At 42.7% G+C, this 22,081-nt stretch overlaps 1 protein-coding gene across 17 annotated transcripts in view; it reads left to right on the forward strand.

Moving 5' to 3' along the window:
- The window catches only part of CAMK2G (calcium/calmodulin dependent protein kinase II gamma), a 119,576-nt gene that overhangs the window by 72,572 nt on the left and 24,923 nt on the right, over positions 1–22,081 (forward strand). For all 17 annotated transcript variants that reach the window (XM_069796302.1, XM_069796305.1, XM_069796307.1 and 14 more), the window contains 7 exons: positions 2,150–2,252; positions 3,127–3,210; positions 4,082–4,176; positions 6,802–6,924; positions 9,230–9,313; positions 9,976–10,018; positions 17,700–17,740. In XM_069796302.1, coding sequence (XP_069652403.1) covers positions 2,150–2,252; positions 3,127–3,210; positions 4,082–4,176; positions 6,802–6,924; positions 9,230–9,313; positions 9,976–10,018; positions 17,700–17,740 — 573 coding nt within the window. The remainder of the gene's footprint in view (positions 1–2,149; positions 2,253–3,126; positions 3,211–4,081; positions 4,177–6,801; positions 6,925–9,229; positions 9,314–9,975; positions 10,019–17,699; positions 17,741–22,081) is intronic.

Genomic DNA, 22,081 nt, shown 5'->3' on the forward strand with positions numbered 1-22,081 from the left:
AAGTGATCTACTATGGAATGGCTGCTCTGGATTAGAGCTGACACCTGCTCTTGAGAAAGCAGACTACAAGAGGCACTACTGCCCCAAATTAGGGCCTATATGAAAATCAGTAGTTTTTCCAGTACAGGATGGTTTAAGTTTTCCTTTGCATCCTGTGTTCAGATATAATCTGTTTGCTTCCCAAGTTTTGTTTGTGTGAAAATTGTGAACTTGTTTAGAACTTATCAGCTGCTAGACACTCCCCACTGCAGTTAATGTGTTTCTTCTGTTACTTGCTCTGATTCACTGAAACTCTCCAGGCCTGAGGAGTAGCCGGTCCTTTTAGCAATAAAAGATCCTGTGCTCTTTATTTAATAATTAGCTCCTTGCCAAAAGCTTGGCCTTCAGGATCAGTGTGTAATAACTGCAGAGCTTGTTTCAAGTGAAGCTTTGTCTTTCGCAACTCCCTCTCATAAGCCTGTCTTTTGGCTGACATGTTCTTAAAGAACTTAAAGTGTTGGGCTGCCCATAGGGACCATAAGAAATTAGGGAATACATTCACATCCTTACCAAAAAGTATGTGAAACCTGAGACAACCCATATGTTGGCACCCATGCACATGGATAAACACCATTAGCCTTAAGGTGTTTGTAACTGTATTTTAGAAGCAAACAGTGCTTAGCTAGCACAAGCCAGGCCTAAATTTCACTGTTTCTTAGTCAAGCCAAGCCCAGGTGTGATCTGAAGTTGGGAGGGATTTTCAGAAGACTTCATTGGTCTTCTGCTTTAGGGACTTGTTTACACTGGTGAATTTTCATCAGTGTAGCTTGATTAACACAATCTTTTCCACTTCCCATATAGTGAAAAGCCAGTGGCATCCAAATGTACTGAGACCCAGTTCCCCTTCCTTCCATGCTGCTTATGGCAAGGACTGTGATGGGCAAGGCTGTTCTCCCTTCGTTAAAGCAGAAGCAAGGCACATGCCCAGTACTTTAAGGCAGGTGAATGAGCAAAGCATCATGTTCCTGTCAGGCAGAACAGGGATAGAGGCTTGCTGTGGGATGGAACTGGTGAGCAGGCTGCAAAAAAGACCTTCATCGGGTTTTTGAAACTGAGACAACCTCCTGTTTTTGTATTTCCATGCTTCCATCTTGCTCAGTTAAAAAATCAAGTTGGTAGGAATTTCACAAATGATCAGAAGGGGGTAGGATGAGAAATTGCATTTGTCCTGCCTGTCTAGTTTCCTAGAACCCCAAGTTGGGTTTCCTGCAGAGCTGTAATAGCCACCACCTTAAAGGCTTTGGGGTTTTGAAGGGTCACATGTAACTAGCTGCTCTGGTGCTTCAGAGGAAGCTGCTGACTCCCAGTCCAGCTTTTGGAGTTGTGATAAGCCTTCTGCTGAAGCTGTCTGCTGGAACACAACAGAATTATGATTCAAGTGAGATTCATGTGAGGTGGAAATGTGAGGGGCAAAGGTCTGCCTCTCTTTCCTGGCACATGGGGGAAGTGACATGGCTGCTTATGGTATAGGTGTTGGCGGCAGTAGCAAGAGAGCATATTTTACGCTGCTGTAAATATGTAGCATGAAAAAATAGCTTACAAGAACACTCACTGCTGTGCTGCTTATGCCAATTTGAGGCTGAGGCTTTTTCTGTAAGGGATGAAAGCTACTGCCTATCCAGTTGATGCCTTCCTGCATTACGGTGCTGTATTTGGCAGCCCTTATTAGCATCATATTTACTTTTCCAGTGCCTTGGGGACTGTGTAATGTTCATGGGGAGAAACATCACTGCAGATTGTATCTACTGCATCTTTCCCCCTTTTCCTCTCCCCCTGATTACTCTCTGCGGGGATGACAGAAACAAATTTTGGGTTCTGTGCTGCAGGAACTGTACTGCCAGTGCCCTCTGGTGTCAGCATGTAACGTATGGGCTGGTTTAGGAGAGGCTCTGTCTCCCACAGAGGATTTGTGTTAGACTTGAGGATTTTCTGCCACTCTAGGTCGAAGCCGTTTGTTGCTGTTGCTCTGCCCTCACCTCAGCAGCTTTAGTACATGCCTGCTAAGTTCAGTCAGCAGATTGAATTTAATGATGTGAATACTGAGGTAGGAGACTTTAATGAAGATGTCAAGTCTTTCATTCTTACCCCCTCTTTTCTTTCTTCTCCCCAGCCTGAGAATTTACTACTGGCAAGTAAATGTAAGGGTGCTGCTGTCAAACTGGCTGACTTCGGACTGGCTATAGAAGTCCAGGGAGAGCAGCAGGCCTGGTTTGGTAAGAGCGTTTGAGCTTTCCCACTTTTGCTCCCCCCTTTCCTGGTGGCTGGTTGAGTTGCACCTGCCCTTTCTCAGCTCTTCCAGCACGCTTGTGTGTATTTGGCATTGCTGCTTCCTTTCCAAGCATCACAGCCTCTGGGTCATTGGGCATGAGGCTAGGTGCAATCGAGGAAAGAATATGATAAATAAAGACAGAAAAAATGGCCATGTATTTCTCTGTTTTTCTTCTCGATTTACAGTAGATGCTAGTGTGAGAGACGAATGCAGCTGCTAAGTTTAAACCCTGATCTGAACTTCCCTACTGCTCAGGAGTGTAGACATCTGGAATTTTGTTTGGTCATTTTACAGAAATGCATTTGACCTGGCCTTCCTCAGGCACATTTGGATCTGGCCTTATCTTTGTTTAGCTAAAACATAATTAGAAATAAGACCTTCTCAGGCTAAACATCAGCTCTGAGACTGTGCAGCGCTGCAGAGATTCTAGAGAGATAGCTGCTTTCTCCTGGTCTGCCCATGCCATTTGGCAATCGGATGTGTCCCATCTGTGTCTTGTGTTTTCAAACTCCGAGCCATTATATATAACAATGATATAAGGCCTGGCATATGAGTTTGTGCCCAGCTGGTTGACATGGTCCCTCTTTCTTTTCTATTTTTCTTGCAATACATAGACACTTGATCCCATCTGATTTTCTTTTTTTTTTTTCTTTTTTCTCTTTCTCTTGGTTTACCAAGAAGTAGCTCTAGCAAATGTGAGATGAAGGGTGGGAAATGGCTTTTCGAATTTGTTGGTTACCACTAGTGGATTTTGTGATATGGCAAGATCTCTTGTGCTTGGGTACTGTAAGTACTTCATGTCATCCATTTCCTGGCAGGGTTTGCTGGCACTCCAGGCTACCTCTCCCCTGAAGTCTTAAGAAAAGACCCTTATGGAAAACCAGTGGATATATGGGCCTGTGGTAAGATTCTGTCAAAATGTTTTACACTTAAACAACACCATTTCATGTAGAAGAGCAATTCCTTAAAACCTATTGCTGGGAGGGTGCGCAGTGCTCCTTCTTATTGGGTGGAGAGGTGAAGGCACACTTGAGGATAAGCACCTTGTGTAGATGGAGTTAATATTGGAGCCTGAACTCATTTGATTCTGGCTCCTAATCCTTTCCTCAGGCCATCAGTCAGGTGTTTGAGACTCAAGAGATAGGACCTGGCTATGCTTTGCAGAGTCAGTTGTTTAGATAACTGTAGCAATTTCCTATTACACTATGTAAAAGATGAAATACTGAAGAGAGCTGATTTTTTTAAAAAGGAAAAAATGAAGTGTACATGTATCTGGGACTGATAAGTTTAAAGATATATGATATCAGTGTTGCCTGACATGGACTAAATGGTTCTCTGCAGGCCAGGAGTGTTAGCTTTGTCAGTGTCATTTTTGTCCCAAGACCATGCACAGTAAGCATCTAAAAACATAGTTCTTCCTAAAAAGTCCCTTGCTGCCCAGCAACCCCAGGGGCTGTGGCTTCATTTTATTCTGAGAGAGCTGGGAGTTGTGGCTCACTAGCCATCATAGCCAGAGGAGGGTAGAAGGACCTCATGCACCTTGTTCTAGCTCCTGGTAGCTGGTGTTAAGAGCTGAACATGAAGTGCCAGGGAAAGGTTCAAAAGAGGAGAGGTTTGTACTATCCTTTTCTACCTCAGAAGGCTAAATGTGATGGCAAATGAAGATATAGAGCAATCATTGCCTTGGGGACTGTCAAGAGGGAAGGAAGAGGGGCTGAAGGAATAATTGGCGTATTAGCCTAACCATAGTATATCTGTGTCTCTCCCTCCCAGGAGTGATTCTGTACATATTACTAGTGGGGTACCCTCCCTTTTGGGATGAAGATCAGCACAAACTCTATCAGCAGATCAAAGCCGGAGCCTATGACGTAAGGGCACTTTCTTGCTGAGTACCTGCATGGGTGTAGAAGCCATCCAAAACTTGGCACTATCATACTTGGTGTCCAGCAGCAGGCCCCAAGCTACTGTGCAAAGTGATGTTGGGCATGTTCATATACCTCCTTGTCTTCACTGCCTGGGATACAGTCCTGTTTGGGGCTACTGAAAGGATATGTGGAAAGCATTGCAGTGGGCACCAAGAGGTTGCTGGTCGTTAGGGAAATGCAGAGCTAGAAATACAAATGGTGGGAAATGGTGTCTTGTAGTGCATTTACCACAAAGTGCTGCAGATGTAGCCAATGTTAACTCTTTCAGAGGAGCAGAGGGAAGGTAGAATGAAGGAGCCTGTCTTTATCAAGGCCTAATTAAAAGTACGGGGCAGCACTGTGTAGAATAATAGCTTAAATTATGGCTTCTGGTCTCCTCAGTGCCATAGTGGAATTTCTTCCAGCCGTGGAAAGCATGGAGCCCAGTCAGAAGACTGAATGGCAGGGGCCTTTGGAGGGGTGGCTTTGTGGTGGGCATCAGTGTGGTGGGTTGGAGGTTCTGATAAAAAGCCAAACAGTTCATGGAACAGTTATCAGAGCATGGCAAAACTGAGGTGTAAAAGGTGCCTGAGGGAGAGGAGTAGCAAGGAGGTTAGTACTGGGGAGCAAAGGTGGTGTGGAATGTGGTTTGCGTACCACAGCTTGAATGTTGGACATAAATTCTTCCATGTAAGGAGAGGCTCGGGAGGGAAGAAGGAACTCCTGGAAATCCTAGCTCAAAGCCTGTGGGCATGAATATCAAGAGGAAGTTGGGGAGATGATTTTGTAGGCTGTCTTGTGGTTTGTATTTAAAAAAAGGAAAAAAAAAAGCAAGGGTTCTGCTGGACCCCAGTTACCTCACAGCTTCTGTGCCTGAGACCATGAGAGCAGCTGTACTGGTGAGAACAAAGGTCTGCCTAACCCCGTGTCCTGGCTCAGTGGCTTCCTGAGTGAAAGCAAAGTGATGTCTTTGTACTTGATAGCCTTAAATAGACTTGTGTTCTTCTCTTGCCTTCCTGCCTCTCTTGTTCCTGTGTTGCTTGTTCTTATCTGAAGTGGTTTTGCACTAATTGTATCGATGAGGATTTTCAAAGCACTTCAGGTGTTAAATATCTAACTCTTTCTGTAAGTCATGAGGAGTGAAGTGCCTGATGCCTCCTATCTACCTGTTGGTTTTGAATTCTTACCTATAATGAACAAATACTAGTAGATTCCTCTCCTGTTTTGCCTGGTAGAAAACAGCTCAAGTTTTACTGGCGTACCTGCCCCTACTGTCCTTACCCAAGCATCAAGGGGCCTGTGTGCACTGGACTGGTCTGTTGTTCTCTCTTGACCATAGAGGAAGTGGCAACAGTGAATTGGACTTTGTGCTGTTGGGTAGGAGTTTTGTGCAGCGTTACCATGAATGCTTCAGAGTTCAGGTGGGGGGAAAGTGTCCTGGCTAGAAAGCTCAGTATCGTAATTTTTGAGTAGTGTCTTGCAACATTTGCAGAACAAGTTGTATAATGCCTTTCTGATGCCTGAGAATGCAGAAATAAAATTATATGCAAATCAGATACGGTGGATGTATTTTTATGACCCAACTGAGCAAAGCACAAAATGCAAGAGAAAAGAGATGGGATAATCTTTCTAAATAACGTAGTACTGTAAGGAAATGTTCTCAGGATAGATCAATCTTTCCCCACCCCTTAAAGACAGGGGACTTTATCCCAACAGCACATTTATCTTTGTGTTCTCAAGTTCACCTGTACTTGTACAGTAGATTCATAGGAGGGAGACATACTGCATTTAATCTCAGCATGCTGTCATCTATACCACATGCAAGCATCTGGAGGATGGCATAAATATCTCATCTTTATCATTACTAGAATTATAGAAAAGAGCAGTTACCCCTCATGTATGATCAGCAGATGAAATACTTGAGATTCTTGTCTTTGTTTCCATGCTTCTGTATCCCCATCCACTATTACATCTCTCTTGCTTCCCATGTAATGATTTGTGGTATGGTAGATGCTTGCTAACAACTTGCTGGTGGGTTGCTACACCTAAGTGACTGGTGTTCCAGGATATTGTGCTTTAGGGTGGGGAAGGTATACATGATGGGATATTCTCTGTTAGCGGTTTTTGCTTTCATGAGGTTTTGCTGTAGTTAAGTGTTTGTGATTTTGCATATGCTGTTATAGCTTCTTAGGATGCTGGAGAAAGAGCAAGGTGGGGTAAAAAAGGTAGTGCTTGTGTTTTTCATGTCAGAACTCAGTTAAAAAGATCTGTGACTTTACTTTTTTGACTGCTGAGTGTGAAAGAAATTCAAAGGTCTGAGTGATTCCTAAAAGGCTTTTAAACTGTTAATCTTCCTGCCTGTGTCTGGTGAATGGTACAGATGTGTCCTGCTGTCTGGTACCATTCATTTGCTGGATTCTGTAGGATTTTACTTCAGTGTGGGTTTTCACAAAAATTGATGATTTTGTGAATATGTTGACCCTTGTATCAAAAGGGCAAAAGCTGGAATTCAGCTTTGTAGGAGGGAGAATCTCTTTTGCTAGTAGAAGGCATTTTCAGTTCATCATCTGTTCCTTCTTCCTCTTTCAGTTCCCATCACCTGAGTGGGACACTGTGACTCCAGAAGCAAAGAATTTGATCAACCAGATGCTGACGATAAACCCAGCAAAGCGCATCACAGCTGACCAGGCTCTCAAACATCCATGGGTCTGCGTAAGTGTTTTCCTCTATTACAGTTTGATTTGTGGTTTGCCCTGAACTGACACATCAAGAAGACTTAGCTGCAGGGAACTCAGAATATTTTAAATATTTCAAATTGTGATTATTTTTTTTTTGGAGGCTGGCTTTCAACAATCCAACTTTGTCATGCTGTGGTGCTTTTATTGCCACTGTAGGGAAAAAAAATAAATCCCTTATTCTTTTAGAAGTTTTGTGAATGTCCAGTTTCTGGTTTTCCCCACATCTCCTCTTCCAATCCATATCATCCTAAAATGTCAGATGGAGTCTGGCATCAGACAAAATATTTTAGGATTGTTTTGTTCTTCATCTCTACTTCAGTTTATTGCATTGCATCTTTGCAATGTTAGAACATTTCTGCAGTGCTGCAGCTTAACTGGCTGTAAACTTGAAATCAGCGAAAAATCTTTTGCTGTTCTGTGTATGTAGTCTCTGCCTTGCCAGACCCCACACATAAGCGTTTTTCATCTTCTGCAAAGTTGGCAAGGAAATCCCAGAATGCAGCTGGGAGTGGATGTAGGGGAGGGCAGCAATGGTGCACTTTTATCTCTGCAGGATGGAATAGTTCCACCTAATGGTGGTGCTAATACCATAGCATGCTTCTGCCTTCTAGTACGTGTCTAGTGTTTTCCTTTGCTCCTTTGTTCTTGAGAAGCTGTGGTGTTTTATTCCTTGCGCCACAAAACAACAAATTAGCAATTTAAACTTATGTGAACATCTGTGTAACAGGAGTGTAGTGTCTGCTGTGAAGTGATGCAAGTTCCTTGGAAGTCAAAACTTCACACTAGCTGAGATTTTGCATCTCTTTTTTTTTTCTCCTTGCATACTTGTAATCAACAGCAGTTCCTGTATATTTAACTTTTGTCCAAATGCCTGTAACCAAAGCTGTATGTATTACGATAGCTCGCTCCCTGTGGCAACATAATGTAGAATGGCTCAAGAGAGGCTTTCCTTCTCTGAGTTATGGGGAGTTCAATTTCACTTCACAGCCATTTCAGCCTCTCACCCAAACTGCCTCCTGTTGAGTCTGTTGTTTCCATTTGCTCTGCAGTCTCTATGTGTGCAACATATGTTTTCTTTCTGGAGAGGTATTGCTCCTCTGAAGTAAATGTGGTAGGAAATCTTAAAAGTTTATCTGAGACACCGAGTTACTTAGCATCACTGAACTTCTGAAGTACGTGTCCTGACTCTTGTAAGCCCACATTGAACAACTGGACATCGCTGTCACTCCTAAGGAGGCTGGATGAACAGTGACTGCCAAAGTTGTTAGAGAACAGTTTAGCTATATTCTCCCTCCATACTGCCGTGTGTACTGCAGCAGGTCACTAGCTTTGATGACAGGATCAAAGCAGAGACTTCACATGAAACTAGCTGAGTATGAACATGGTTTACAGTTCTTTTGGGTATTGCAGATTTTTTTTCCAAGCGAGAGAAGGGTAATGGCAGGTTTGCACACACTGATCTGCCAAGTTAGTAATTCACACGCTGTCCTTGTAAATGGAATTCAGGCTTGTGGCTCTATGCAAGAGCAACAGCTACTTTGGCATTAGCCTCTGGTTTTCTTATGCACTCTAAATGCCTGGCAGCATCAGTTTCTGGTTTCCTCATATGCTTAATGACTGGCAACACTTCTGGGAAGTTCTCATTTTGCAGCTGATGGGATCCCAGTCTACTGTGGCTGACAGGTGTGCATCACTGGCTAGAGGTTATGCTCAGGTTTTTGCATTGGTATGATAGAGCTATATGATCTTTCCTCTTACACACTGAAAATCTGTTTCTGCAAAACTGATGCAAAGATGCCGAGGCCTCTGCTAGTCAAACACTTACATTCAGGGAGTTGCCATGTCCAGGAAGGCTACAGCTTACCAGTATTCACTTACTGCTTGGAATTTCCCCTTAGAGACATAACTAATGCAACATAGATCTTTTCTGTAGTGCCTTTAATTCAGTCCCCTGTGGGTATGCTTGTTCATTTGACTTTGTCTTCTTTCTGTCTTGGTCCATTTGTGTGCCTGCGAGACAGGGAGCATTGATTCTCACCTGTACCTCAGTCATAGAGTTTCTTGGGCACAGTCCTGTAATAGCCAACCTTCACTTAATATGTCTTACTGTATTGGGAAGTTCTTTAGTTATGAACTCATTACAGTGTTTTGCAGCCACGCAGTGGTGAGAGACTTGGCCATGTCAGCTTGCATGTCATGGTTGTGTGCAAGTGGAGCAAACTCCCCAGACTGAATTAGTTAGGGTATGTTCTTGATCTTTTGCTGTTCCTGTTTTTCAGCAACGATCCACTGTTGCTTCGATGATGCACAGGCAGGAGACTGTGGAATGCTTGAGAAAGTTCAATGCTAGAAGGAAGCTAAAGGTATGTTCTAGTTTGCCTTAAGTTTGTTTTTAATCCTCTGAATTTGAGGTTAATGCCTTCCTAGCAACAGTATTTTTTTTTATGATTAGCTCACTAACATTAGTGAAGTACTTTATGTGGGCCTCCAGTACAGGATACTGAAGTAGTGTATTGAGGAGCTAGGTAGTTGCTTTCTCCAAAGCTGTAAGTTTCCCATGCCTCTTCTGCTACATAATCACCCCTTCTATGTTCTGCAATAGAGTTGAAATAGAGCAACTACTTAAATCCTGGGGCCCTTAGTTCTGATCACTGTCTGCCTCCCTGTTAATAGTGTATCAGTTGCCTGTAGCTAGGGCAAAGCCTCTGGCCTGTGCATGAAGCAGCTATCTGCTGTTTGAAAGCTAGGAAGCAACTGTGTCTAAGCATAAATTAGTGCCATTTTAGATTTCCTAGGCTATCCTGCCTGGCCTCTAGCTGCCGCTCTAGAAGGGCACGACTCCGAGCAGTCCCATATCAGGTCCAACAGCCACATGTGGGAATCCTGGATATAACTAGGACTTTCCAGGGTAGCATTGGGATACCTCTGCTTTGGCACCTGACGCGCTGTGTTCTCCATGGGTCAGCCCAGCCCCTTTCTGAAGTGAGTGACACTGTCTGTTATCCCTGCTTTCTCTTCCCCACAGGGTGCAATCCTCACAACAATGCTTGTGTCTCGGAATTTTTCAGGTAAGTTCTCATTGTTCCCATCCCTTCCTTGGTTTTGTTTTGTGTGAGTGGTTGGGATATTTTAACTATTTTGGGGTTGAGTAGGAAGGGAGGAAACATGCTCACAATTTGTCATGGTGCAGTGGTGGTCGCTTTGCCTTGGCTGGCGACCAATATGAAATAGGAAGTGATTTGTTTGGAGAGGAGCACATGGCACTGTAGTCTGGTACTAAACAGAAATAAAGTCAGCTGCCACAATCCTCTCAATATACTTTGTTATCAGATTATTTTGGGGAAATTCTACCTGGCATTTGTTAGCTTTCACGTCTGAAACCAGGAGTCAAAAACTCTTATTAGGTAGCAGTGATTCCTTTAGACCTGAGGGAGGGACACGGCAAGTAATAATATTGGTGAGAATAGAGACAACAGCTATTTGGGTATTGTATTACTTTGACTCATCAAAAATGGGTCTGAAGCATCTAGCTATTACAGTTTTCTTTCTTGGAGTCTCAGAAGGGGTTTTCATCCTTTTAAGCTGAATAACTGGTAGCTTGGCTCCCACCCAACTGCATTACATAGTGCACTTACTGAAAATGCAAATCTCAACATGCAAATCAGTGCTTTTTGGAAGATGATTGTCTTGGCTCAGCACATCTACGTGATGCAGTTTTATCTGTGTTCACTTCCATTTGGGTGGAAAACCTCCATTTGCAAGTGCTTTTGGTTTGTGGGATTGTTTGCTTTCGTTGCCGTCTTTGCCATTTTTTCCCCTCTTTTAAAAAGGGTAATCATTGAATGCATGAGTCAAATTTTTTATTGCATCTGCCTACAGTTACTTTCAAGTGAAAGTCTGCTATATGGATTATAAGTGATGATGAATGAAATGGAAGTGTATTAATGTCATCTGGCCATGTACTAATGGTGGATACTAATACTTGTATTCTGGGTGATGTTACAATAAACTTCTAATTGGCATGAAAACCCCATCCCAGCATTCAAAGCGCACATTCATGCATACATTCTTTTGTGAAATCAAGGCAGCATTTTTAAATGGTGTATGGTGATCTGAAAAAAAAGTAAAGGATGTGAAATCAAGCTACAAGTAAGGGACAACCCTCAGCAACTTCAGGATGGTTTTTCCTTGGTTCTTGCTTTCAGGTGAACCTGTGCCAATATGTCGGGACTACTTGTGACTACAGCAATTTCTCTTTACTGCATTTCTGATAGTTTGGCCTTAAACGGACAGAATAATTTTCTCCATTCACCTGTCCCAGGATTGTGCTATTACAGGACTTAAAAATTATACATTGTTTTCTGAGAATGGTTCTGAAATAACTGTTTGAGGAGGTATGGCACAACAACATGGCTTCTGCAGGACTGTATGAAACTTAACATTTTCTTGGGCTTTCTGCTAGTGTGAACAGTTTTTGATCTGTTCACACAGCTAGTTTTTATTTCACCTAACTGATGATTCTGAAATAGTCAGGGTTTGGTTTTTTTTTTTAAACAGCAGTTTTAGAGTCATTTTTAGTCTGCAAATGTTGTCACTTCTAATGAAGCTGCAGAAGTGCTTGGGTAAGAAAATCTCCTGTGGCCCAGATTCTGAGTACATGAAATGCCTGAGAGAAGGGTTCTCCTTAATGATGTGTGACCTATACATCCACTTATTCCCTGAGCTAGTATCAAGGAGGAAAAGGCTTGTTCTGTTCATTCTTCTCTGTTTCAAGGGCTGAAGCTGCTGGATCTGCTTCAGTTAACAGCTGAAAAAAAGGAAATCCTAGGTGACCCATAGTGAGTGCAGGGTTCTCAGTATCACTGAGTTCTGCTTTTGAATATAAGCTGCAATCCCAGGTAATGAGACATGCTAAAAAAATGTGCAGAAACAAATGTTGTGAATTTAGATGCAAAGCATTTATAGTCTCAGCGGATAGTAGCAATTCCTAATTTTTGATGTGTTTTGAAAGTGGGGAGATCAGCTACTCTTGTTTTCTTTGCAGGACTGTGTGTAATATGAGCTTGACTTTTTAAAATTATTACTATTTTTCAGTTTACTTAGGTTTTTTAATTGCTGCAATTGAAATACATAAATCTGCTGGAATTGAAGAATAAGTGCGTGCTAACTGAAAGTAAAGAATTACAAAGTCCATGTGGGAACTTTGGGTAGAGCTCAGACTTTTCCTATCATGATAGGTCATCTAACTCCACTTGAAAAGTTCTGAAATAGTACTTGCTTCTTTCCCTAAAGACTTTAAGAGGTTTTTATTTTCTCTAATGGGGTGACACTGTTTTGTGGGCCTCTGAAAGCCCCATTCCCAGCAGACAGGGAACTAGATTTATGAAGAAAGCAGCTTCTTCCTGTTTGGGGATGAGATCTTCTAAAAGCTTCTTCACAGACATTTTGAACCAGGAAGAAAATGAAGGCTCATGTGACCCTGGTATCAATTGATTAGGCGTGATAGTACTATCTGCAGGAAATATGAGAAGACTTCTTTAATCCTGTTTTTATTGCTATCTCCTGTCACACATTTTGTAATATGGAGTTCCTTCATTTGAGAGTGTGGTTTTAGCTTGTGACAAATGGTATGCTTAGAGTCTGTAGCAGTACTCCTCTTTTTTCCCATCAAAAACCCCTTACTTTTTACAAAGCAAAAAAAAAAAAGTTTCTGTTCTTTTGTGAGTAATCTGTTGCTTGCTATGTGCCTTTTGCCCCAGATCAGTTCCTAAAGATGAAGGAATGTGATCTGGCTCCTTTCCCCAGTTACAGTGTATTCAACAATTTAATATTAGCTGTTTGTGGTGGTTCTTAAAAGATTGTGTCTCAGGTCAGCTGTAGGCTATTTGTTAAAAGCAGATACAGTCGCACTCCTTTCAGTGTAGCTCAGGAAACTGAGACCTGGTTACAATAAGGGGTTTGCAGTTTCTGTCCACACTCTGGTAGGTATTCACTCAGCTGCAAGAGAGAACGTTGCAATATAAACTTCGCTGTGGGATATTCAGAGTTGCACCAGGGTATACACAGGATGATTTGAGTGCTCACTTGAGGCTTTTGATGTTCAGATGATCCAGGCAAATGCTGATTTTATCTGCGTTCACTTATGGAATACAGAAGTATAGTCAGGTAAATCAATTGATTAGATCATATGCAAGAAACTCCTAAATCACCTTCTGAGAAGTAAATGTAAATTTATTACTAAGAGAAAGTTGGCAAGGCTTTCAGAGATTCCTGATAGTTGCAGTATTTAAGAGTGCATGGACTCATTTATGTAGATAAAGCTCTGTAAGTAAGCCTGCTGTAAAGTGAGTAAAAGGATGGACAAAATTGGGTTTCATCCTAGAAACAGCCATCTTCACAAAGTGCTGAGAAGTGTATTTCAGGCTTTAGTTTTAATGAATGCTCCCTCTTTCAATTTTTCTCTGAAAACCATTGGGGCATGTCTGGGAGATGGGTGTGCATCTTCAAACACTATCTAACCTTGAGGTTTTCCCAAAGCATTGGAAGTATTTGTACAGTGATTTGTACAAGTCTAGGCATTGTCTGTGCCTGATGAGATGAATTGGATAGGAAGGAAGGTGTCTGCTATGTCTAGAGATCCTATGGGTCCAGATCACATAAAGGCTTGCATTGCCTAATGGGTTGGAGTTTTTACCTGCCTTTCCACCTGCTTTTACCCTTTTCTCTCTGCTTGTTTTAAAAAGAGTGTTTTGAAGTGACTGACTGCTTTTCATGACCCTTTGTTTATCCTGTAGCAGTTCTTTGAACAGAATAATTTTAGTCTTGCTGAGGAATAGAAGCCCTCATGGAAGGCTTTTCATTGAGGGAGGGAAATGTTAAATGTTGCTGCTTATCTGCTGCTCAGGTATGTTTCTGGAACAGTGGTGTTGTTTAGGGGGCAGAGGGAGTTAATAGCAAAGCAGGATTTAAAAAAAAAAAACAAAAAACCAAAACCAACTATTCAGCAAGAGAGAGTCCACACTGTAAATTCTGCCAGGCAGTTATCCCATGCAAATAGGTTGTCTTTCTATTAGTCTCTCACTTAGCACATAGCATTCCTGTGCAATTGCTATTGCAACACATTCCCATACCAAGTCACTGGAGAATCTAAGAGAAAGGGGACTGCTGAGACAGAAGCCAAAGTGAGGGTAGAGAACACAAGACAACAACTCCCCTCTATTCTGTGAAATCACTGTGCTGTGTTTAAACAGCTGCTTCTAGAGTGACTTGTGCCTAAATAGCCATCATGGCAGAGAGTTAAGAGTCAGTCTTTGCTCTATCTTGTCCTTAATAAATAGATGTTCTTGAAGTTACACTGCATTTGTGGGCATCATTGGTAATGGTAGCCAGAGGTGTCTCTTTGTGGCTATATACTGACTGTCAGTTGGTTTGTGGTGAGCCCCAGAAGTGACATCAAGTTGAGAATTAGTTAATCAGACTTTCGCTGAAATTAGAATATGAGGATGACAAGTCACAGCTCTATGCCATTGGGAATTCTGTGTTGGTATAATACTATTTTTATTTTAATAATCAAGTCTCAGCAAAGTCCACAATTCTTCGTGGTGTAAATGCTTGTGTTTAGAAGCCAGAACTTGGCTTGTCTGTTAGACTAGCATCATTAGTTAGTCAGGCTTAATAAAAGCAACCTCAGTGTTATCCCTGCATCCTAAAAAATACTCTCTGGAAGCTTAACTGAGATGAGAAACATAACTGAGATTTGACAGCTGGGGACAGGGCAAACCAGGGCAGGCTGGGTGAAGGGCTGCTCTCTCTGGAAGAGGAGGAGTGGGGCTGGTGGTGGGGAGGAACTATCCACGGCTGTGTTTAGAGTGGGTATTTCAGTCCCTCTTGGAAATTCACTCCTCCACTGCCCCCTCTTGGCTCTGGTACATCCAGTGTCTAGTGTTTATTGCTGATGAGTTCAGTGTTAGGGATTTGTGTTTCTGCCAGGATCGTGGTCCAGAGCCCAAGCTGTTTCCTACAGAGATCAAAACTGAGAAATGTGGGAAGACAGAGGGGTATATGGGGGGTGCCTTTTGTGTTTCTCTTCAGAGATTAACTGGAGGGCGTCTTGTTAAACCAGGAACAGAACTGTGCTTTTAAGTTACCGGGTTAGCAGCATGTGCCTTTGTACTGTTTCATTATAGAGGAACTCTTAATTCCACTGAGAAGAGGGAATTTAATCCCTTTAATGTGTAGAAGAGGTAGGAAGGATGGTGAAAATAAATACTGGTATCTCATGCTTGGAAAACTGCAGAGCATGGGTACAAGACCATTTCCTGAACAGTGAAGAGTCTGCCTTGGATTTTCTGCCTCCTGTTGTCTCTTTGTGAAGTTGCATGCTGGCTGATGCTGCCAGACTCGTAAACTGATTCTTGTTACTGGAAGCCTTGTCTGTTGCTTGCTGCAGAAATTCCACTTGCATCCCCATTAATTTGTCTCACAACATGTACAGGCTGACCTGTGGGTAAATCTGCATGCCTCCCTTTTGTTTGAGGTGTCTGCAGTCGTCTTTGCATGTGAATGCATTTCATGGGCTCTCCGGTTGTCCTTACAAACCACAGTATGATGCGTGAACTAAATACACCACAGACCGAGTTTCCTTCTGCAGTGCTGGGATGCTGACAGGCTTGTGGGAGAAGAGTGTGTACTGTGCAGAGGTACAAGCAGGGAAGGGGTCTGAAGGCCAGGCTGCGCTTGGGAGCATTGGGTCAACATTACCTAGTGCTGGGCCGCACAGAGGGACTCTCAGCTGAATTTGCTTTAATGGTGTAGAATGTGATTTTAGCTGTCTTTTGTCCACAAAGACAAATGTGAGGTTCTGGGGAAACTGCAGAAAGTGTAAAAAATGTTGCTTCCCAGCTTGTGTCTGGGTCATTCCCAGGACATAAGGTGGTGCTGTTTCCCTTCTCTGATGTTTTGGGGTTTTTTTCACTTCAAGGATGTCCCGTTTGTGATATTTGTTAAGTTGCAGAATCCTTTACTCCTTCAGAAGTATTCTAAGGCCGTAACAGTTTCTTGTTTTCAGCAGTTGCTGTGTGAGATGCCTTGATGTATGTGTGGTATAAATGCTGGACCCCTTTTGACCCCATTGTTCTCCTCACTTCGATGTCGAATCAAGCTGTCTTCATCATGCCTTGAAGGTGGCAAGAACTTCTCTGTTAGATTCAGTCTTGCAATGCTTTAGTATGTGTACACTTAGCAAAGAAACTGTTGCAGGACAGATGGGTTGCTTGGATGACTTTGCCCACCTTCATGTATGCACATTAGAGCATTGTGTTTTGACACATCACATTCAGAAAACCTCTGCATGAGGTTCTTCCAGTGTTCTTGGATGGTTTCTGAGAGCAAGAATGAAGACAAAATCCTGATCTAGATTTATACTTGCATTAGGAAGTAGAATTAGGAAGACCAATTCAGAGATTGTAATAAACTTATATGGGGTGCCACCTCATTGTTGTGAGGAGACACCTTAGTCGTTGCACCAGCTCAGCTAATACTGTCTAGTTAATCCATATCTGTAGGGTCATATGGTAGGGAAAGCAAGGTGGAAAATGCTTTTGACACAAAACTTGAACAGTTGCTTGGATATTGCAAAAGCATTTTTGCCTAATGTTGCTGCTTCTAGAGAGAGACTGAGCACTCTGTGTGCGAGTTGGTCAGCATGTCTTTGGGAGCAAAGCATTTCAACAGTCATGTGAGCATTGTCTTAGGACTTGCCTTTTCTCTAGGCCTTATCTTTTCTGGAGCTAAAATCCAGGTCAAATACCCAGACCCGTATGCTTCCCAGCAGCTGCTTAGCAGAGGCATGTCAGTGTGTTTACAGAGGTTGAAACAACTGAATATGTTCTTCATGGGTAGGCAAGCTATGTTTTATATCTATTGAGGTTGTAGATAGAGTCTTACTGTTGACAGTCATTGTCAACATACCAGTTACCTGTAATCGATGGAGCAGCTCCTTCATCAGTCCTAAGTGTGCCTTCTGCCAGGCATTTGTTGTGGGTTCCCTGTCTGTGCTTATCATGCTCTCCCTTTCATTGCTAGTGCCAGTTGTTCAAGTTGAGCACAGCAGAGCATCTTTATCTTTCAGTGAAGAAATTCAGCCTAGTTCCTGTCTCTTTTCTCATTCTCTTTTCCTTTTTTTTTTAAACAGTTATCAGAGGCTGCCTTTTGCACTTTTCCAGTCTCTTCCTTTCAGCTATCCAGATGTTTCCCCAGAGTAACTGTGAATAGTAGTAATTAAGAGGCCTCCACATTATGAGTGCCCCCTTTATAAGCAAAGTCTGTTACGTGAATGGCTGCACTTGAGGGGAAAGCCCTTATCCTGTTGCAAAGATGTGGCAGATTTCTTTAGCATTTTTCCCTGTAACTGCTGGTACTTCTGGATGGGGTCACAGTGTGTGAGTAGAGCATTGAAATGGAGCTCTAAAGTCTCATTTCAGACTTGGTCTTCCTGAGATGGTGAAAGTGGGAGTGTTTTTGCCTAAGGAGGTGAACAACAGCTAGGATGGGTGACCCTCTGCCACTGGGATGGATTTGATGAGTGACTTGGCCTGTTCTCCAGGTCTCTTGCTGTTAGAGAGGAATTAGCAGGATGGTTGTCCTTCTGAAGTCTTGTGCAGTTTTGAGGGAAGGGGCCGGGGGGGGGCGGGGGAGAGAGAATAGTCTTGAAACCAAAATCTGACCTACTTCTCCTGCTTCTCTCCACAGCTGCCAAAAGCCTGCTGAACAAGAAGTCAGATGGAGTGAAGGTAAGTTCCTGCTTTCCCATTTCACTGTCTCTCCCACCATCTGAACAGAAGACAGCCATTTTCCCTGGTGCCCATCCCCTTCCAGGGTAAAATCACAGCCCTGTCCTGTGGCTGGGATTGTTATGCTCAGTGTATCATTATAGAGCCCTGGGTGGGATCTTAATATTCCTTACATGCACCTTATACATCACACAACTAGCTAAGTGCACTGTTGTACCAGCAAGATTTCTTTTTCCCCTTTCTCTGAAGTATGGAGAACTGGTCAATGCTGTGGATTAGAAAGACCAAGGACTTGCACAAGTGTAACACACACCTCTGACTAGTCTGTTCTGTTCAGTGCAGAATGCTTCCAAGTATCGAAATTGCACAGAACAATTGTCAGTGACTGATGATACCCAGCAGACCTTGTGGAAGTCTCTTTGTCTCCCTCCTTGGACAGATGCTGAAGGTTGAGCTGGAAAGAGGGGTGGAGAAGGAGGAGCCTCCAGATGTTCATGTTTGGACGGAATGGAAACTGAGTCTTGTGTTAGAGTTTGGTCCCTGTCCCTGAGGGCCAGGCACTCCCCTGTTCCCTTCTAAGGGGAATTATTTTTTCCCCATTTCAATTTCACTCTTTGTATGCAGAGTCATCCTTTAGTTCTGGAGGTCAAATAGGCCATTCCCAAGGCTGTATATTGTTGCAGGCAGTAGCCCTTTACCATCTGGTACTGGAGTAGAGACAGTTATGAGCTAGAGCACTGTCTTCCCCTAACTGTTCCAAAGGATAACTGTCCTCCACATGGGAAAGTAGGGTTTGGTTTATTTGCTTGCATTTCCATTGGAAGTCCAAATGTTTCTCCACAGCTGTTAGGCGGAATAGTTCATCATCTGGTTTTGCACTGTGGACAGTCTTCATTCTCCCCATGGTGGGGGGTTGACAGGCACACTGCAGGACCAGCACGCTTGTTCTCTCCTGCTCTGTTAGCCCTTTTCCATTTTAATGAGGCTCTGTTTCCAGAGGGCTCACAATACAAGCAGGCTGCTGGAAAAAGAGGTGTTTTCAGAGGAGTTGTGTTTATTTTAGGTACTGCTCTAGTAAAACCTGCATTCTTGCAGTTCTGCTATGTTCTGCCCTAATGACACCCAAGTTTGGGGTATTTTTTGACCAAAATGCTATAGTGCAACTGCTGTTCTTGCCCTAGGATACTTATCTTTGAAATGTACCTGCAAGAGTGAACTCTTGTGCCTTTGCACATGCCTGCCTCTTGTACTGACATGCACTGAACACATGCACACTAATACAGCAAGTGTGTTTTGAGTTGTCGCATCTGTCAATATGGAAAACTTTGCAGTAAAATCCCAGTGGAATAAGAATGGGTGATCCCAGATGTTGTGAACTGAGAACCAGCAGATACTTGCTTCAAAATCCCAATGTGGCAGGGGAGAAGCAACTGGGAAAGCAGCAGATACCAACACATCTACATAGTTTTTGTTAGCTGTCTAGAAAAAACTTGTTTTCTTCTCAGGATTCTTGATTTCCAACAGGCTCTCAGGGAGTGCTACAGCTTGGGTCAAAATCTTCCAGAAATGGACAGGTGATGTGCACATGGGTTTTGAGGCACAGCTTCCTAGTCATGTAGTTACAAGGAGACCTGTTATGTTAAAAGACTTCCAGCTCCATAGAAAGCTTGTGGTGTTTGGTTTATTGAGAACACGGTGTCTTCCTCTGTGAAAAGGGTAAAGCTGGATTTGCTTTTCTAGCTTCAACTCTTCACAGTATATATTGTTCCTGATACATACAATTGAATACTTGTGATAAAGTGGAAGGTAGATTAGAGATCACAGCATTCTCTGTACGTGGTGAATGGGGTTGTCCTCTGGGAACCTCTTCTCTACTTCTGCATGACAGTGGAGACCTGCAGTCAAGACTCTGCATGTAACTTCCTTGCTCCTAAGTGTTAGAGCAGTCTTGCTCTGCAGTATGAACCTGAGTGGTGTCCATGAGGGGCATTACATGCTTTCAACCTGCACTGAGGGCCCTCCGAAGAGTTGTTTAAGCTTACCATTTTCCCCAGACAGCATCTATCTTCAGGTGTGGTTTTTGAGTCCTCACTTCTATAAGCTTTAAAACTCAGAAGTTATATATTTTTTCTTAAAGCTGGTGTTTTGAGTAACCCTCTTGCTCAATGATGCAGACTTTTAAAAGTACAGGTCTCTTCCCCCTGGTGCTAAGTTTGGACAAGATAGAGAGCAGGTGGTGGTCTGTGTGTGTTTGTAGTACATCCTTAACACTTCTGTTGTAGGATTTCTGTGGCTACATGCTTATTTCTTTCCTTGCTCTGGCTGTCTACATGTACAGTGCTGATTCCCGTTAGTCATCCTATGGAAGTATATAGCCTTTTACCACTTCCATTTGCTTATTGGAGCAGTATTGGCACAGTTGGCTGCTGTGCAGCAGTCTCTGTGCTGGTCACTGTCTGGCAGGTGGCCTCACCGTTGTGACCAGCCTGCTTTTCGTGCATTGCTCGTTATGTGGGAAACTTGTAATTTTAGCCCCACTGATCTTCTCATCCTAGGTAGTTCTGACAAACAACTTGTGCCAGTGACTGCTTGAGTTAAGAGCATCTGGTCTTGCGTTACCCGTAGGAAACTATGATTTTCTGCCCACTGCAGTAGTGCAGGGCACAGATACCATGACTTGAACACCAAACAGATTTTCAGCTTTGTGGTACCCTTTCCACTCCCACTTCCTATATAAATAATTTTACATCAGATATAGGTTTAGAACAAGCATTGCATGCTGTATCTTTAACTGTAGTCTGCTGCTGACCACCTGCCACGTGGTGAGACTGTTTCTTATGTTCCTTTCAGATATGGAGACTCCTGGTTTGTTTGGTGGTTGGGTTTTTTGTTTGTTTGTTTCTTAAAACCTTCTTGGAAATTAATTCCTTACAGAGATTTGAGAGGAAATATGTTTGTTTCTTCACTGGCTTTATCTGGTCCAGGGTGACTGTGCTCCATGAGACTGTTGCCATAGATGTCCACACAGTAGATGGGAATGGGAAGAGTATTTCTTCCACAAACTGATGATTACACCAGTGTAAAAATTAATGGCTTTAAGCCCATTGAAAAAAAAAAAAAACATTGCCAGTTTGTCTTAATTTACTTTCTGTTCAAGATAAGGTAACTTTCCCATACTTTTGGCTGGTATTCAGAGCTATCTATGCTAGAATCTTGCTTTATTTGACAAATGCAGCAGGAATTGCTATTACATAGTAATAGGCAAGTTTGAGTGAGGCCTATATGTTTTTCTCATACTTTATTCCCAAGAACTCCATGACAATGTGTATTGGTGAATATCTGATGGAAGGTGCAGCATGTTGTTGCTGATTTAGCATAAATGAGAGAGGAATGATATATTAGTCATTTGTGGTGATATAAGCATCTAGTGTGAGTCGTGTTGAGCTGATATGTAATAAAAACCCCACATTTTTTGTTTCTATAGGAATTGGCTTTAATCCTTTGCTGAAGCAAGCCTAACACACTAAAGCAATGGTGATGCATGCATTTTACTTGCATTAGACCATTTGGGGGGGTGGGGGGGAAGTTCAAGTCAGGAGGGGAGGACAAAAAGGAAACATTTTTTTATTCCGATGTACATGTATCCACACTGGGGTTATTTTGATAAATTTCCATGTGTATGACCCTCTCCTCTGGCAAATTCCCTTCCAAAAATCTATTTGAAGCATTCCTGGCTTTCATTTTGCACTGCTGCTTCTATTTCAAGTACTAATTCTGCTAATTGGTAGATATTTCATCAGCTTGGCACTTGAGAACTTTTCCATTATCTTAAATAATGAATGATTTAAACTGCCTTGAATCTTAAATTGTCCCTACTCACCAAACCTTTGGTAGTGCTGCACTCACTTTCTTCAGGCAGAATTTGGATCCAAGCTGATGGAGTAGCAGCAAGGAAGGCCCAGGTTTTATCCCCAAGGAACATGCTTTTCTGCTTTCAAATCCAGAAAGTGAGGCTAGAAGATACTGGGTGACGAATTGCAGAGCCATGTAACGTACCACGTGTCTTGTGGCCACCACTGTAGGTCCCAGGTATTTTTTTTTTAAGATTCTAAATTTGTGAGCAACATTGTGCAGCTTCCATTTTAAAATTGACTTTACATAGTTTCATGTCAAATCTACTTGCTTTCTTGTTCCCCTTTCTGCCTGTAATCTGGACTTGCCATCCACTGCAAGGTGAGGGAGGGGTTAAGGAATGGGCTGGGGCAGACATCTGGGTGAAGATTAAGGACACTTTATGCTGAATGTCCTTTCTCTGACCTTGTTGGGATCTTGGCTCCCTGT

This window comes from Haliaeetus albicilla, chromosome 11, assembly GCF_947461875.1.
Source record: "Haliaeetus albicilla chromosome 11, bHalAlb1.1, whole genome shotgun sequence".
Taxonomy (NCBI): domain Eukaryota; kingdom Metazoa; phylum Chordata; class Aves; order Accipitriformes; family Accipitridae; genus Haliaeetus; species Haliaeetus albicilla.